At 43.9% G+C, this 17,736-nt stretch overlaps 1 protein-coding gene across 10 annotated transcripts in view; it reads left to right on the top strand.

Moving 5' to 3' along the window:
- Cnot10 (CCR4-NOT transcription complex subunit 10) overlaps positions 1 to 17,736 on the top strand; it is a 43,055-nt gene that overhangs the window by 12,634 nt on the left and 12,685 nt on the right. For 7 of the 10 annotated variants that reach the window (XM_050139431.1, XM_050139428.1, XM_050139433.1 and 4 more), the window contains 6 exons: positions 2,303 to 2,420; positions 5,372 to 5,521; positions 7,289 to 7,491; positions 9,362 to 9,483; positions 10,423 to 10,599; positions 13,290 to 13,370. In XM_050139431.1, coding sequence (XP_049995388.1) covers positions 2,303 to 2,420; positions 5,372 to 5,521; positions 7,289 to 7,491; positions 9,362 to 9,483; positions 10,423 to 10,599; positions 13,290 to 13,370 — 851 coding nt within the window. The remainder of the gene's footprint in view (positions 1 to 2,302; positions 2,421 to 5,371; positions 5,522 to 7,288; positions 7,492 to 9,361; positions 9,484 to 10,422; positions 10,600 to 13,289; positions 13,371 to 17,736) is intronic. The other 3 variants (XM_050139434.1, XM_050139427.1, XM_050139430.1) reach the window with 1 other exon arrangement.

Raw genomic sequence — 17,736 nt, 5'->3', positions numbered from 1 at the left:
CTATATATTTTCTTTCCTTCTTACTACAGGGCTGGCTGTGTGGCTGGCTGGCTAAGCCCCCGCACCCTCCTCTCCTCCTTTTCTTGCTCCTCCTCCTTTTCCTGAGCCTGGATTTTTCCTATTTATTCTCTCTGCCTGGCAGCCCCGCCTATCCCTCTTTGCTGCCTAACTACTGGTCACTCAGCTCTTTATTAGACCAATCAGGCATTTTAGGCAGATGAAGTAAACAGCTTTACAGAGTTAAACAAATGCAACATAAAAGATTGCAACACATCTTTGCATCATTAAATATTCCACAGCATGAGCGAATGTAACACTAATATTCCACAACAATCATCTCTGGGTTTAGTCTTGAGTTCATACTCACATGTGCTTGTGCATGCGTGTATGCACACACAGAGTCCTGGATACAGTCCTATCACTGCAGAAGTGAAGGCAAGAGGAGAAGGAATTCAAGGGCAGCCTGTGCCACAGTGAAACCATTTTAAAACTGGAACTGGAGAGATGACTCAGCAGTTAGGGTCTCTCACTACTCTTGCAACATGACTTTGGTTCCCAGTACCCACATCAGGCAGATCACAGTTGCCTGTAACTCCAGCTCCAGGGAATCTAAAGCCCTTTCTGACCTCACAGAGCTCTGCACTCCAGTGCAAACTACCACTCACGTCCACATAGAATAATTAAAATAAGATCTTGAGATGACAATAGCAAGACATTTCTCCATAGTACATATGTAAATAAAAAGCCTGGGTGTGGGGGCTCAGGCTGGCTTACAGTACCAACACTTGGGTGATGGAGGCAGGAGGGTCAGAAGTTCAAGACCATAAATTTCAGCTCCAGGATATCTGACATCTTATCCTGGTTTCCCTAGCATCCATACTCAGTATGTCTGTTCTTCCCCCTCCACCCCTCGCCACCACACACATAATTTAAAAAATAACTTGTCTTTGTCTTAGTCAATGTTCTATTGCTATGAAGAGACACCGTGACCAAAGGCAACTTTTATAAAAGAAAGCGTTTAAATGGGACTGGCTTACAGTTTCAGAAGTTTAGTCCGTTATCGATATGCTGGGGAGAATGGTGCACATGGGCAGACTGGCACTGGAGAAGTAGCTTTGAGTTTACAAATCCCCAGGCAACAGAGAGAGCACTGAACTGGTTTGAGCTTTTGAAGCCTCAAAGGCTACCCCTGACACATTTCTTCAACAAGGCCACACCTACTCTAACAACAAGACCACACCTCCTAATCCCTTTCAAGTAGTGACACTCCTTAATGACCAAGCATTCAAATATATGAGCCTATGGGGTGCTAATCCCCCTCCCCACAGGATTTCTTTGTGTAGCCCTAACTTTCCTGGAACTCAAGAGAGATATCTCTGCCTCCAAAATCCTGGCATTAAAGGCATGTGCCACCGCTGTCTGATTTATCGAGGCCATTCTTATTCAAACCACCACAATCTTTTTTAAAATTAAAAAGAAATAAGGAACATCACTCTCTAAATTACTGTTCTCCTGCTGTGAGGAGACACCATGGCCAAAGCAACTTATGAAATGAATTTTTTAATTTGGGGGCTCGCAGTTCCAGAGGATTAGAGTCCGTGACCATCATGCAGGAAGCATGGCAGTTAGGCAGGCATGGGGCTGGAGCAGTAGTGGAGAGCTTCTGTCTGATCCACAAGCACAAGGCATCAATAGCTGTCTGTGAGTGATGTGGACTTTTGAAACCTCAAAGCTTGACTCCAGTGACACACCTCCTTCACAAGACCACACCTCCTTATCCTTTCCAAATGGTTCTACCAATCAGGGATTAAGTTTTCAAATATATGAGTCTAGGGGGCCATTCTCATTCAAACTGCCATTAGCATCAATTTTGCAATAACCATTAAAACAAAAGTCTTAGTTTGTGCTGTACAGTTGGCTTCCAGTTAAACCAGACCCAGCCTTGTGTGTTTGTATCCCCAACTGCGTAAGGGGCTAGGGCAGAAGATCATCTGAACATAGACTGTACTGGGCACCTGGAGACTGCAGTGCATGGGGACGGTCACTTAATACTCTGTGAGCGAGCTCTGTTCTTATGCACACGTGTCATACTGTTTTTAGGTGGACACATCACAGGCTGTTCTCTGTAAGGTTTCAGTATTTTAAATAGCAAGATCCATGCAGCATTTAGAGATTGTTTTCTCTGGCATGATTCAGCTGATTGATTTATGTCCTAAACACTTTCATGCACAGCAGTGTAGTCCCGATCATGCAAAAAAGAACTGAAAACAAATTTTAAATCACTTTTATATTTTCTTTACAGTCTGCACCCTCCCTGTTTCTTAAAAGCAATTTTGAGTACTTAAGGGGCAATTATCGAAAAGCAGTGAAGCTGTTAAATAGTTCAAACATTGCCGAGCATCCAGGCTTCATGAAAACAGGTAAAAGAAAAATGTAAAGTTTTGGTTGGTCTACTCCTTATTGCTTGGGGTCCCCCACCCCACACACCAGTCTTTTTCGGAGTGGTGTTGGTTCATCTTTAGGTGGAAATGTTCTAAGTCTGGTAGGTGGCACAGTTTAATCCCATCACTGGGTAGACTGAAGTACGGGTGTCTCAAATATGAGGCTAGCCAAGCTGCCTTTCAGAGCTCTATCTTAAAACAGGGTTTTCCTATTTCTTCATGCAAAAATAAAATTTTTATCGTATAATTTGCTTCCACGTTGAAAGAGGGCTCATCACATCTTTCCTTTACGTTAACCTTACCTGTTCATTACCTGTTCCTGGTATGTGTGTGTGTGTTTGAATGTTTGTATTCTTTGTTTTGGATTCTGTTCTGATGCACACATAATCTCTATTTATAATGCTGTGGGCCTTCCGCCTTCCTCCAGTTTGGTGTCTGAGTTCACTGGAGAGTGGAGAAAGTCAGTTGTATTCTTGGTTCCTCTTGGACATTCTTTAAACAAGCACCCCTAACCGTCCTGGGTTTGTTTAGCTTTGGGTCATGTATCTCCTGTGCCTGGGCTAATCTTGTTTATTTAATTGAGTGTGTCAAGGTTGACCTGGATTTTTTTTTTTTTTAATCTTACCTCTCTTAGCTCTGCAGTGGTAGAAGCACAGGCTTGTGCCTCTGCCCCTGGTGATGTGGTGCTGGGGGATTGTTGATGTGCAAGGGCTTATGAACACTAGGAAGCACCCAGCCTGTTACACCACATCCCTAGCCTGTTCTCCTCAATTCTGTTTCTAATGTTTTTATTGTAATGGTATAAAATGATCTCTCAAATCACAAGTACACTCTGAGAAAACTGCAACAGGTCTAGAGCTAGACGTGAAGTCGGCCTGATCTACAAAGCATGTTCCAGTACAGCCAGGGCTAACAGAGAAACCCTGCCTCAAAAAAACAAAATATATAAATATTCAAAGCATACAGCCTTGATATTTAGCAGTGAATATCCTGTTACCAACTTGACATAATCTGGCATTGTGTGTTGCAAGTGTAAAGTATACCATGCCAACTAGTACATTTTTCTGTAATTTTCGTTTCAAGACAGGGTCTTACTATGCAGTTCTGGCCAGCCTCACACTCGGAGAGCTGCCTAACTCAAGCTCCCTAGTACTGATATTAAAGGCACGAGCCACCACACCCAGTCTCACATAGACCAGGCTACCTTTGGACTTTCTGTCTGACCAAGGATAACCTTGAACTCTGTATCACTGCCTCTACTTCTCAGGTGCTAAGATTATAGGCATGCGCTACTCCTTTGCCACTACACAAGCGTCCATAAATAGTGAAAGTGAAAGCTAACTTTGGGTTATTTTCATTATACCAAAGTTGAAAAGCTATCCAGGTAAAGGATTGAAATGTAAAAATAAAGCAAAAGCCCAGAAAGAAACTGGGAGGAATATTCTGCTCTGGGTGAAGAAGGCTTACTTGAACATTATCCAAAATCCTAATGCTGTAGTTTGGAGAAATAGCTAAAGATTTTGACCACAAAAAAAAAAAAATGTTGTTTTTTGTGATTAAAAACACAAATACATACATACATTCAAGATCAAGTCACAGAGGGGGCTGGAGAGATGGCTCAGTGGTTAAGAGCATTGCTTGCTCTTCCTAAGGTCCTGAGTTCAATTCCCGGCAACCACATGGTGGCTCACAACCATCTGTAATGAGGTCTGGTGCCCTCTTCTGGCCTGCAGGCATACATGTAGAAAGAATATTGTATACATGATTGATAGATAGATAGATAGATAGATAGATAGATAGATATAAAAAAAAGATCAAGTCACAGAACAAATGAGAAATCTTGGTGGGCATGAATGTTTGAAGCAGGCAGAGGCCTCTCTGACAACATGTCAAGGGTGACTGACAAACCAGATGAGATGATAGCTAAGCAATTGTGCCCAGTCAGGTGTGACAGAAGATACTGCAGTCCCTGCACTCAGGAGGATGAGGCAGAAGGACTTCCAAAGTTCAAAGCCAGCCTCAGCTACCTGGTGAATTCTAGGCCACCAGGGCCACAGTGTGAGGCCCTCTCTCAAAATAATAAAAATCACCTGGAGTGTAGTTCAGTTGGTAGAGCTCACCTGTCATGCGCAGAGCACTGGACTTCATCTCTAGTACCACACACACCAAGAGCCGGTACATGTCTGTGATCTTTACACTTGAGGAGGTAGAGGCAAGATAATTAGGTCACTCTCAACTGTGTGGAGAGTTGCAGTGAGGCATCCTTTTTTACACAGGATCCTGTCTCAGGTGGTGTAGTAGGATGGATGGGTGGGTGGGTGAGTGGATAGAGTAGGTAGAATGGGAACTTAAGCTTCAGATGAAACAGGGTTTCTATACTCTATGTTTTTGTTGTTTTGTTTTGTTTTTTCCAAGACAGGGTTTCTCTGTGCAACAGTCCTGTGTGTCTTGAACTCACTGAGATCCACTTGCCTCCGCCTCCCTCCCAGTACTGTTTACTCTGTTGATAGACTCTCCTTGTTATTCTCCCATGTGCATGCGTGTGCTCTACTCAAGATCTTTTCATGCTAACACATGCTAGCACTGCACTGAGCTCCAGCCGCCGTGGTTAGATTGTTCACTGTTCGCAGTTTGTACTGTATTTCACTGTGGACAGATGGCATATGTATTTGTTTTTAATTTGTTGTCACTTGTTGAAAATGAAGTCAGAAAAAAAGTATGCAGGGTTTTTTAAAAATGATATCTGCTAGAGAGGGTGTCTGTGTCACCCTATCTAGTCCTCACACTTACACCATGCCTCATGAACTGTCCTTTAGTGACTAAGTGACATTCCAAATAGGTTAGGTAACTGACAGCAGCTAGGCCTGATTTTTATATGAGGGACTGCAAAAACAAAATTCTGTAGATAAAGTGGTTTGTGTTGTTTTCAGGTGAATGCTTGAGGTGCATGTTCTGGAATAATCTTGGTTGCATCCATTTTGCCATGAGCAAGCACAATTTGGGGATTTTCTACTTTAAGAAGGCTCTTCAAGAAAATGACAATGTCTGTGCCCAGCTCAGTGCAGGTGGCACTGATCCAGGTAAGCAGCGCTGGGAACTGCAGTGTCCTCCTTGAGAAACACGTGACTGAGATAGCAAGCATCAGGCAGGAGACCTCGGTATGGGAGATACAGTCAGGGCTCGGAGGACGAGACAGGTTTGTTCTAAGATGTCTTAGTAAAAGGAGTAGCAGCCATCCTGTCAAGGGTGCAGGCCATGTGTACAGACTTGGCTCTGGAGACTTTTTGTAGTTATTGCCCCTTGGTATTAAGAAGCTAAGAAAAGGGCTGGAGAGATGGCTCAGAGGTTAAGAGCATTGCCTGCTCTTCCAAAGGTCCTGAGTTCAATTCCCAGCAACCACATGGTGGCTCACAACCATCTGTAATGAGGTCTGGTGCCCTCTTCTGGCCTGCAGGCATACACACAGACAGAATATTGTATACATAATAAATAAATAAATTTAAAAAAAAAAAGAAGCTAAGAAAATTTTGAATTATGAAAAAGCGAGAGCTGAGGAAATGTTTCGGCAATTACACAAGAGGAGCAGACTTTCAACCCCTGGATCTGCATAAATGCTGAATGCCCAGGGCAGCTCACCTGTAATTCCAACCTTAGAAAGCAAAGGTGAGGTCCTGGAACAAGCCAGCTAGTGAGGCCCCTCTATCAAGAAGCTTCAGTTTGATTGAAAGACACTGCCCGCCTAAAGAAGACGAGAGATTGAGAGAGATTCTTGACCTCTAGTTTAAATGTATACACACACAAAACACACAGGCATGGGGGAAAAGACAAAAAGAATTCAGTTACTTCAGTTTGTTTTGTATTTGAATCCGTTATCCTACATGATATGTCAATCAATTTTAATTAGTCATTAGGACTTCTCGACTGTCAGGCCAGCATTATTAAATTGTTGGCACATCTTCCAAAGTGATGTTTTGGTGGCATCTGACAGCCTTAAAGCATTGCTGAAGTTTGTTATTGAACAATCAGATTATATGGATCCTTAATCAAAAATGCTTTGAATCAAGCAATTTTCTAATTTTTAAAATCATAAGCACTTGGTTGATGAAAAATATATTCTATGCTGGGCATGTTAACACACACCTTTAATTTAGCCCTTGGGAGGCAGAGGCAGGCAGATCTCTGAATTCAAGGTTAGCCTGGTCTACAAAGAGAGTTAGTTCTAAGGACAGCCAGGGCTACTCAAAGAAACATTGCCTCAAGGGCTGGAGAGATGGCTCAGCGGTTAAGAGAACTGCCTGCTCTTCCAAAGGTCCTGAGTTCAATTCCCGGCAACCACATTGGAGGCTCACAACCATCTGTAATGAGGTCTGGTGCCCTCTTCTGGCCTGCAGGCACACACACTGACAGAATATTGTATACATAATTAATAAATAAATATTTAAAAAAGACAAAAGACTAAAAAGAAACATTGCCTCAAAAAAAAAGAAAAAAAGAAAAGAAAGAAGGAAGGCAGGCGGGCAAAAATATATTCTATATGGCGAGTGGTCCTATTGTGGGTATGAATCACTGGAAACGTGTAGCAGTGGTAACAGATTGGCCAAGCTGAAGGTGCTGGAAGGTGGCTCCCTGAAGCAACATTACCAGAAGAGCTGACACAAGCAAGGGCATCTGATATGACTGACAGATTCTTGTAGGGTTAAGCATGGAGAGACCACCTTGGAGAGAGCCACTGATTACAGTTTAAATTGTGGTTGTTGGGTACTAAACATACAAGGGTTTACTTGGAAAAACAAATGCCTTCAGTGCAACTGAACTTTAATGATCTAGTCTCCAATTCTGATCGCTAGGCAAAAAGTTTTCTGGAAGACCCATGTGTACATTGCTAAGCAACAAAAGGTATGAGCTGCTCTATAACTGTGGGATCCAACTGCTACACATCGGGAGGCCTCTTGCTGCCTTCGAGTGTCTGATTGAAGCTGTTCAGGTTTATCATGCAAATCCCCGGCTTTGGCTACGACTGGCTGAATGCTGCATTGCTGCCAATAAAGGGGTGAGTGCTCCTTGGGTATCTCTTTGAACCTCTATTTCTCCTCTCCAATACTTGTTACACAGAGAGCAAAGCATACTTGGGAATCTAAGACCTCATTTCTTTTTTCACCCTCACTGAATTTACAGGGGAGTCTTCTGTTAGCAGTTGGGGGTTGGATTTAGTTTCAGAATGTCACTTGCTTAACTGATTCTTGGGAAAGGGTTGATGCCAATGAGAAAACTGCCTGTCTGAACAGTGCCTCCTGCTGGGCCTGCCCTGTGCCGTCTGCAAGCATGATAATAGTGTGTATACACAGTGCTAAGAGAACAGTTGGCTCTGATCCAGAATGGGCTGGACATTAAACAGCATTTCCCTTCAGTGAAGCACATGCAGTCAGCTATCCCCGCCGACACATTTGTCCTCAGTGTTTAGAAATAGGCTGACCTGCGTCATTATCTCTAGATTAGTAGCTGTCTTCTGGATCTCTGCTGGAGAAGGGTCAGTGAAAAGTGGAGGAAATAAGAACTCCCAAGTCCCCTCACCCTCTCTGCCTATGTTCCCTGGGTGTGTGAAGATGGGAGCGGTTGATGTCTACGGCCTTCCCTGGCATGCCTGCCTGCCATAGGATATGTAGGATTTTGAAGTTCTTTACTGAGCAGCATTTTCTGAAAAGCAGGCAAAAGAACCAAGGATTTAAAAGAAGCATTTTTTCATTTAGTGTTTAAGTAGTTGATGACTTGAATATAGCAGAGAAGAGACTACGGATGCTCCTGAAAGGCTTTCACCATGTAGTTAATTGTGCTTTACCTTTCATGGCGGGGTGTGAGTGTGTGTGCGCACGCGCATGCTGGTTCAAACTCAAAATAGAGCCTTGTGCATAGTAGGAAAGTTCTATATCACTGAGCTTCTTTGGGGGTTTTCATTTCTTTTTTTTGGTTTTTTTTTTTTTTTTTTTTTTTGAGACAGGGTTTCTCTGTAGCTTTGGATCCTGTCCTGGAACTAGCTCTTGTAGGCTAGAGTTTGGCTTTGCAGCACCGTGACGATGATAAGCATAGTTCCAGAACTGGGAAGGAGGGAGGGAATCCCTAGCTGGCTAGCTGCACTAGCCTTCCCAGCCAGCCTAGGTCCTGTTGAGAGACTCTGCTCAGTAAAGACACAGGAGACAAACCAAGGACAACTCCACATGTTCCCCTCAGGTTTCCAGACGCAATGCACAGGGACACATGTGTGATAGATACACAGGGTGGAAAAAATGTGGCCTCACAGTGGCTGTAGGAGGTTGAAGCAGTAGGACTGCAAGTTTGAGGCCAGCTTGAGCTGTCTAACAAACCCTATCTCCTAGGTACACACTCACATACTTATTTAATAATTGTAAAATATGGTGCTAGAGGTGGACACTTGCCAGAAACTCATGTTAGGTTCCGAGTACTCACATGGTAGCACACAGCTACCAGTAGTTCAGGGAGTTCAGTGCCCTCTTGAGCATTCATGGGCGCCAGGCATACACATGGTATACATACATACCAACAGGTAAGCACTTATGTACATGAAATAAATTTATAAAATGTAATAATAATTGTAAATTATTTTATCATATTTTATGTCATGTCTTTTTTTTTTCCCTGAGTGCTGGGATTAAAAGTGCCACCACCACCCAGCTAAATTGTTCTGTGTTTTGTTTGTTTTGTTTTGTCGAGACAGGGTTTCTCTGTGTATCTGTGGCTGTCCTGGAACTCACTCTATAGACCAGGCTGACCTCAAACTCATAGAGATTTGCCTGCCTCCGCATCCCTAAGTGCTGGGATTAAAGATGTGTGCCACCACCTCCTGGCTTTTATGTCATGTCTTGTAGTTCCTTTAAATTTTATTTGAAGTATATTTTGTTTTGTAGACTTCTGAGCAAGAAACTAAAGGTCTTCCTACCAAAAAGGGAATTGTACAGTCTATTGTTGGTCAAGGATATCACCGTAAAATCGTTCTGGCATCACAGTCTATTCAGAACACTGTCTACAAGTAAGTATTTTGCCACGAGCCAATCCGGTTCATGCTGTGGTCTCTTAGTGGGAAAGAGCTTGGACTTTATCATTTCATAGGAGAATTGCTTTGTGATGCTGTTTTATTGCAGCATCAGTAACCAGACCCGCAAACCGAGGCCCACACTGAGTAACTCCACAGTGAGTTGATCTGTCTGCTGTACTATGATTTAGTGCATCTGGGGTGCTGAAACAGTCTGTGTCCTAAGCAAGCAGCCTATTGATTGCTGTGAATCAGAATGTCCAGAAGAGGGTATTTTGGTGTCTCCTTTTTAGATCACATTGCTTCTAGAGCAATTGCCTACCCTCCTCACCCTTTCTTATTAGTCCCCATTCATGGAGTCAACCAGCCTGATTGAAAACATCCACAAGCAAAAAAAAAAAATAAAACCATATTGAACATACACTGATTTAGTTCCTTTTTTGTTTTTGTTTTCCAAGGCAAGGTTTCTCTGTGTAGGTTTGGAACCTATCCTGGAACTTGCTATGTAGACTAGGCTGGCCTCGAACTCACAGAGATCTGCCTTCCTCCGCCTCCTAAGTGCTGGGATTAAAGGCGTGCACCACCACTGCCTGACCCCCCTCATTCTTGCAACACCTGTTCTGACCTTTATTCTCATGGTCTCATCTATAATTCCTCTCCTGCATTAATATTGACATTACAGAGTACTTGAGTTTATTTGATTTATATGTATTTATAGTCCTTTGTAGGATCTTTTTTGGTGTTTCAAGACAGGGTTTCTGTGTGTAGCCCAGGCTGGCCTCGAACTCACAAAGATCCACCTGCCTTTGTCTCCCCCGTGTTGGAATTAAAGGTGTGCGCCACCACCGCTGTATAACAGTTAATGATTTCTTATAGCAGCGACGTCCAGTTTCTTTCTCTGCTGTCTGTTCAGTTTGTTTGTCTCATTCTTTGAAGTGATGGGCAGTCTTCAGCTATTCCTGTAGCAAGTGTGGAGTTTGCAGCCATCTGTCTCAGAAATGCCTTGTTGCTATTACCCGAAGAACAGCAAGAACCAAAGCAGGAAAATGGCTCCAAGAACAGCAGCCAGCTAGGAGGAAACACCGAAAGCAGCGAGAGCAGTGAGCCGTGCAGGTACCCACCCCACTCTTCCTGTCTCGTGCTCTCTACTGCTGTGGTCAACACTAGACCAAAAGCAGCTTGGGAAAAGCCTTAGTGTTCTGTTGCTACAGAAAGACGCCATGGCCATCGACGGTTATAAAGTATTTGTTTGGGACTTGCTTTCAGTTTCAGAGATTTAGTCCATTATTCTCATGGAAGCACGCAGGCAGACATGGAGAAAGTAGCTGAGAGTTCTATATACACAGACAGCAGGAAGGGAAACATTGGGACCTGGCTTGAGCTTTTTAACCCTCAAAGCCCATCCCCAGTGACATACTTCCTCCACCAATACCACACCACCTAGTCCTTTAAATAGTGCCACTCCCTATTGACTAAGCTTTCAAGTAGATGAGTCTAAGGGAGCCATTCTTATTGGAACCCCCACAAGAAGGACAGGGTTTGTTTGGTCTTGGTGGTATTCCATAATTGAGGGGTTGTAGGAACCAAAGCAGAAACCTAGGAGGAACTCTGCTTTTGAGCTGTTAACCCGTGTCTCCTCTTCCATAGCTCACTATGCTTGCACAACCCTGGACCATCAGCTTAGAGGAGGCACCACCCACAGTGGGCTGGGTTCTTCCTTATCAGTCAGCAGTCAAGAGTTGCTTGTAGGTCAATCTGATGGAGGCCCTTTTTTTTTTTTTTTTTTTTTTTTTNTTTTTCGAGACAGGGTTTCTCTGTAGCTTCAGAGCCTGCCCTGGAACTAGCTCTTGTAGACTAGACCAGGCTGGCCTCAAACTCACAAAGATCTGCCTGTCTCTGCCTCCCCAGTGCTGGGATTAAAGGCATGCGCTACCACCGCCCGGTTTGGAGGCCTTTTCTTAATTGAGGTTCCCTCTTCCCAGATTATTCTATCTTGTATCAAATTAACAAAACAGGGGGCTGGAGAGATGGCTCAGAGGTTAAGAGCATTGCCTGCTCTTCCAAAGGTCCTGAGTTCAATTCCCAGCAACCACATGGTGGCTCACAACCATCTGTAATGGGGTCTGGTGCCCTCTTCTGGCCTGCAGGCATACACACAACAGAATATTGTATACATAATAAATGAATAAATATTAAAAACAAAAAACAAAAAAAAATACCAACGCAGCTCTCTTGGCAGAAGCCCTTCAGGATTTTTGCAAGCCCTCTGTCCTTCCGATGTCTTCCTCAGCTGCATCCAGCAGTTCCTATTCTTTCACAACAAAGGAGGCGAGAATGTTTCTGAAGAGAAACAAAGGAAAGGCTAAGTGAGAAGAGGACTCTGAGAAAAGATAGAAAACGAACTTGGGGTGTGGGCTTTTTTGTTTTTTCAAAGGAGCAGCTTCAAGGCCAGAGCCAGGTAGGATGCACACATCTGTGTTCCAGTTCTGGGAGGCAGGAGGGCCACAAGTTGGGAACCAGTCTGGGATATATAACAAAACCCTATGAAGAAATAGGAAAGAAAAGAAATACCCTGTTGGTTAACAGTGTGGGGATTCAAAAGTCTTGTGGATATCAGAAACAACATTTTACATATATATATAAAACAGTAGGAGCCAAGCTAGGCCAAGGTGGCACACACCTTTAATCCCAGCACTTGGGAGGTAGAGGCAGTTCCTAGCAAGTCCCAGGACAACCAGAGCTATATAGTGAGACCCTGCTCCCAACCCCCAAAGATCAAACAAGATGGTTTCATTAGGTGAAGGCACTGGCTGCTAAGCTGGACAATCTGAGTTCTGTCCCCAGGAGTCACATGGTAGAAGGGAAGAACCGACTCTTCTACAAGTTGTCCTCTGACCTCCGTGTGTGCACTGTGGCTCATTTATAGCCACACACATATACATGCAAACATTTAAAAGTGCCAGCTGCACATGGTGGCGCAAGCCTTTAACCCCAGCACTCATGAAACAGAGACTTTTGGGTCTCTGTGAGTTAGAAGCCAGCCTGGTCTATATGTGAGTTCAGGATGGCCAGAGCTACACAGAGAAACCCTGTCTCAGAAAAAGAAAGAGAGGGAAAGAAAGAAAAGAAAAGATCTACTTGCTTTTTTTCCCCCTTATTCTTTTTGTTTTCATTTTTGTGTTGATCTAGGTCTTTATCTCAAGCCCAAGTCAGCTTTGAATTTTTAGTGAGCCTTCTGCCTCGGCCTCCTGAGTGCTAGAGGAGAAGTATAAGCTACCATGCCTAACTTGAAGGTCTGGTCCTTATGTATTACCTTTAAACCTTTGTCTCTGTTCCAACCCCTCCTTTCTTGATTATAACTTTTTGAGTATTATATAAATTTTGAGAGACAGTCTCATATAGACCTGGCAGCCTCACCTTGAGGTGACCTTGAACTTCTAACCCTTAGTCTGCTATCTCCCAGATACTGGGATTAAAGACGCAATGCTGGGACTGGATCCCACTCTATTAACTGAACCACAGCCCTCGCTTATATACTAGAGAAACTTTGAAGCAGTACAGTGTGAGAAGACACTTCTATAGTAGTGATGTTTGCAGCTGGAGATTTCGTAGAGGTGCTCTTGTGTGCTCGGGACACTACAGTAGTGTGCAGTACGGAGTGAGCGTGAACGCACTGCAGGCCTCTGTTCATTAGTTGCTTTCACTCACACACTTGAAGAACTGCATTGGGGTGGTAGGGATAGGAGAACAAATTTGACACTGGTTTGTTTCTTTTTTTATATCTGAGTCTTTCTCTATTTCAGCAGTAAAAGCCATGATGGAGATAAGTTCATTCCAGCTCCACCTTCTTCTCCGCTGAGGAAGCAGGAATTAGAAAACCTAAAGTGAGTATCTGACGCAGTGAGCATCCTCTGAGGTGAGCATCCTCTGAGGTGAGCGCACTGGCTTTCTCCTGTGTTACAACACTGTCAGATGCAAGACCACATGCCTGCACCACTGTGGGAGACCTCTCCATAGCACCATCTTCCAGCTTTGGTTGTCCTGCATGACCTGACAATCCTAACTTTCCTTTCCCTTTTCCCACCTCAGTGCTGAAGTTATGGGATGCTCAGCCACGCCTGGCCTCTTCCATGGCTGCTGGGAATGCAAAATCAGGTCCTCATGCTAGCACAGCGTCTGCTGTTACCCACTCTGTCCACTCTAAGCCCCGCCCCTTAAGTTTATCTGAACAAATTGGGACAGGGAGGCCATGACTAGAGATGCAGTCAGGGACTGACTTGTGCATGTTGGGCGGGTGCTTCATCACTACCATGGAGCTAGGTCTAACCCCTGGTTACAAGATCCTGATTGGCTTTTACCATACAATGCCTTGTTCTCTGAGAAAGTCAGTTTTCCAGTGAGCTAGACAAAGGGTGTTGGCTCAAACAGTTTTTTGTTTTTTAATTTAGTCACTGTACCAGCAAGATGGCATTTTCTCACCTAAGTTTGGTCCCCACGCCCATGAAATAGAGAAAGGAGTTCTATGAGTTGCCCTCTGGCTTCTACCCATAAGTGCCTGTTTGAATGTACATGCAATTAATACAGGTGCAAACTAGAAAAAAAGCTAAAAGCAATTACATTCCACCTGGAATCAGATGTGGTAGTCCACACCCTTAATCACAGCCCTTGGCAGGTGAAACCAGGAGGATGGGGTTCAAAGCCAGCCTCTGCTGCATGGTGACTTTGAGACTTGTCTGAACTTTTGAAAGAAAAAAAAAATCCACTTGTAGCCGGGCGGTGGTGGCGCTCGCCTTTAATCCCAGCACTCGGGAGGCAGAGGCAGGCGAATCTCTGTGAGTTCGAGGCCAGCCTGATCTACAGGAGCTAGTTCCAGGACAGGAACCAAAAGCTACGGAGAAACCCTGTCTCGAAAATTTAAAAAAAAAAAAAAAATCCACTTGTATAACTAAAATAAAGTCATGCCTTTAATCCCTGCACCATAAAAAAGAAAGAAAGAAAGAAAGAAAGAAAGAAAGAAGGAAGGAAGGAAGGAAGGAAGGAATGAAAGAAAGAAAGAAAGAAAGAAAGAAAGAAAGAAAGAAAGAAAGAAAGAAAAGAAACCCAGAATTTGGGAGGCGTAGGCAGGCAGATCTCTTAATTTGAGGCCAGCCTGGACTACGGAGTTAGTTCCAGGACAATCAAGGCTATACAATTAAACCTTCGGTGGGCGTGGGGGGATTACAGATGAGGGCTAGCCCAGTCCTTCAGAAATAGGTTTAATTGGGGGCTGGAGGGTTAAGAGCACTGGCTGCTCTTCCAGAGGTCCTGAGTTCAATTCCAGCAACCACATGGTGGCTCACAACCATCTGTACTGAGATCTGGCGCCCTCATCTGGCGTGCAGGCATACATTGAGGCAGAATGTTGTATAGAAAATAAATAAATCTTTAAAAAAAAATAGGTTTAATTATAAATAAGAATGAATCTAGTTTCTCTTTACTATAAGATGGCTTCAGGCCTAAGATAGAGACAGGCTGGCTTATCAACAAGTACCTGTGGTTTTAGTTCCAGGGTACCTGATTCCCTCTTATGGACTCCACAGACTCAGTCCTGCATGCACGTAGTACACATGCATGCACACACATGCACATAAAGTCAAATAATATAACAAATACTGATCATGGGTGGACTGGGGTGAAACTTGGTAGCCCCTGTGTCCTAGGCCTTATGTTCTATTCCTAGCACCTCTAAAAATTTATTCGATGTTAAAAATGAATAAGAGAGTCAGGCAATGGTGGCACACACCTTTAATCCCAGCACTCAGAAGGCAAAGGCTGGCAGATCTCTGTGAATTCAAAGCCAGCCTGGTACACAGAGTTAGTTCCTGCACAACCAGGGCTACACAGAGAAACCCTGTCTCCAAAAAAAGAGGTGAGATGTGATATATTCCTGTAATTTCAGCACTATGGAGGGAGAGGCTGGGATATCAGAAGTCAAGGTCACCCTCACTTACATAATGAATTTGAGGCTAACCTAGGATACAGGAAACCCTGTCTTTAAAAACAAAACAAAACAAAAACTTTGAATCCAAGGTCCTTTTTTATTTGTGTGTGCAAGGGTACTCAGGTGCATATATACACATAATTTAAGATTGCATAAATCTTAGATAAGCTAGAGGATTCCAGAATCTGGAAAGACTACAGCAGTACTAGGGAGGTGTAAGAAAAAACATTGGGACCAGCATGGGGGACTTCTTTCTGTATGGGAAATTAAATCAAAGCACACAAAATGAAAATGAATTTTAATTTGTGTTTTTTGGTAGGAGGCCTCAAAATGGATAACAGGAAATGTTTAGGACAAAGATAATTAGGCCCAGTGTTGTACAGGTGAGGTAATTCCTTAGATCCTAACCTGGCACCTTTGAGTTCCTCCTCCATGGATTCAGAGGATCCCCAAGGGTTGGTTTTAAGGAGTCCAACAATGGGCTGATCACATGCACACTGCTGAAGACTCAGCTTGTGTAAGGGTTCTGCTTGTTTGAGTCTTGTCCTGGGGCAGAGTTGGAGTAGGTGAGACCTGCCGCTTGGCGTGCCTCACCTGGTCTTCATCCTTTGTATTGCCTCCTCAGGGCCCATACCTGTCCCCATTTCTGTTGAGTTTGGGGTTTTTTTGTTTTGTTTTGTTTCTATTTGAGGCATAGCTACATGATACATAGTCTTCCTATATAAACCACAGTGATCCTCCTGCCTCGGCATCCCCGGTGCAGAGGTTCAGGTATCTTATGATTTGAGTGTGGTCCTGCTAAAGCCTGCCAATGCAGTAAGTTCTCCAGAGGATCATGCGCAAGACCTACATATCATCTGCACGTGTGTCCGCATTAGCAGGATCCCGTGCGCCTCCCCAGAGCGCCCTTAGGCCTGACGACTGTTCCCACGCTGTCGCAGTGGTTTCTCACTGCTCTGCTCCTCTGCACCTCACTCTCCTGTCAGGTTGCGGGGTTACAGTTGGGTTGTGTAACATCGCGGTTCTGTTTATATAAAATGCTGGATCTCCAGGACTTTCTGCTTTTTTAAAAAAGATTCATTTTACTTTTAATTATGTGTTGTGGGAAGGGGGGTGTGAGGACAAGGGATGGGGAGGGGGAGTGGTGTGTGTATGTGAGAGCTTGTGACTGGAAGCTTGAGGCACAGGATCCCCTGGAGCTGTGGTTCGTGCTGGGGCTCAGACTCATCCTCCACAAAAGCGGTACTTGCTTTTAGCTTCTGAGCCATCTCTCCAGCCAGATAGTATATGTTTGATTTTCTGCCTAGGGTATGACCAGCTCTTGTGATACTACATTTAATAAAGATAAAAGGAGCTTTTTAGATAAAGTAGAATACGCCGGAGAGATGGCTCGGTGGTTTAGAGGACCTGGGTTTGGTTCTCAGCACCACATAGTGGCTCACTACCATCTATTGGAAACTTAGTTTCAGGAGATTTTCACCCTCTTCTGGCCTCCTTAGACACACAAGTGGTACCTATACAAGCAGCAGAACACCCATAGTTTGTTGTTGTTGTTTTAAAGAAAAAGCAAAACAGGTAAAAAGAAAGAATGGGGTGGTATTTGCCTTTAAAACCCCAGCAGAGGCAGGCAGATTCAGATTCTGTGAGTTCAAGACTAGCCTGGACTACTTAGCAGGTCTCAGGCTGGCCAGGGCTACATAGTAAGAACTTGTCTCCTATGAGAGTAGGGGTGGGGATTATTCAGGCATAAGGCCCACCTCTGTAATCTATAATCTAGGAGAGTGAGGGACAAGAATTGAGAAGCTAGCTGAGGCTGCTTTAGCAGAGCTCTATCTCAATGTGGGAGGGGCCTCCTGGGGCTGCAAATGTAGCTCATTTGGTGGAGTGTCTGCCTAGCAAGAACAAAGCCCTTGAGTTTGCTCCCCACCACAGCATAGAGGATATGGTGCATGCCTGTAAGTAAGCCTTACACTCTGGAGATGGAGGCAGGAGAATCAGGGGTCAGCTGGTAGTGGACAGGTTTCATTTTTTCTACATTACTTGTAGAGAAGTGGAATAAGCTTGGTGGTTTGGGGGCTCTTGATATTTATATATCATATATATATGATATATATCATATATATGTTATATATATGTTATAAATATATTTCTTTGAGATTTTACCTTTTCCAGTTTGTTGTGCGTTGATTTTGTTAGCCAATTTTTCAAATGATACTTGTTGTGGAATTTCACTGTAAATGTGTTTCATTTTGATAAATGGTGACTGACTG

This window comes from Alexandromys fortis, unplaced genomic scaffold (genome assembly GCF_014885135.2).
Source record: "Alexandromys fortis isolate MF-2015 unplaced genomic scaffold, M_Fortis_MF-2015_v1.1 scaffold_36, whole genome shotgun sequence".
NCBI classification, from domain to species: domain Eukaryota; kingdom Metazoa; phylum Chordata; class Mammalia; order Rodentia; family Cricetidae; genus Alexandromys; species Alexandromys fortis.
This window is presented reverse-complemented; position numbering and strand designations above follow the sequence as displayed.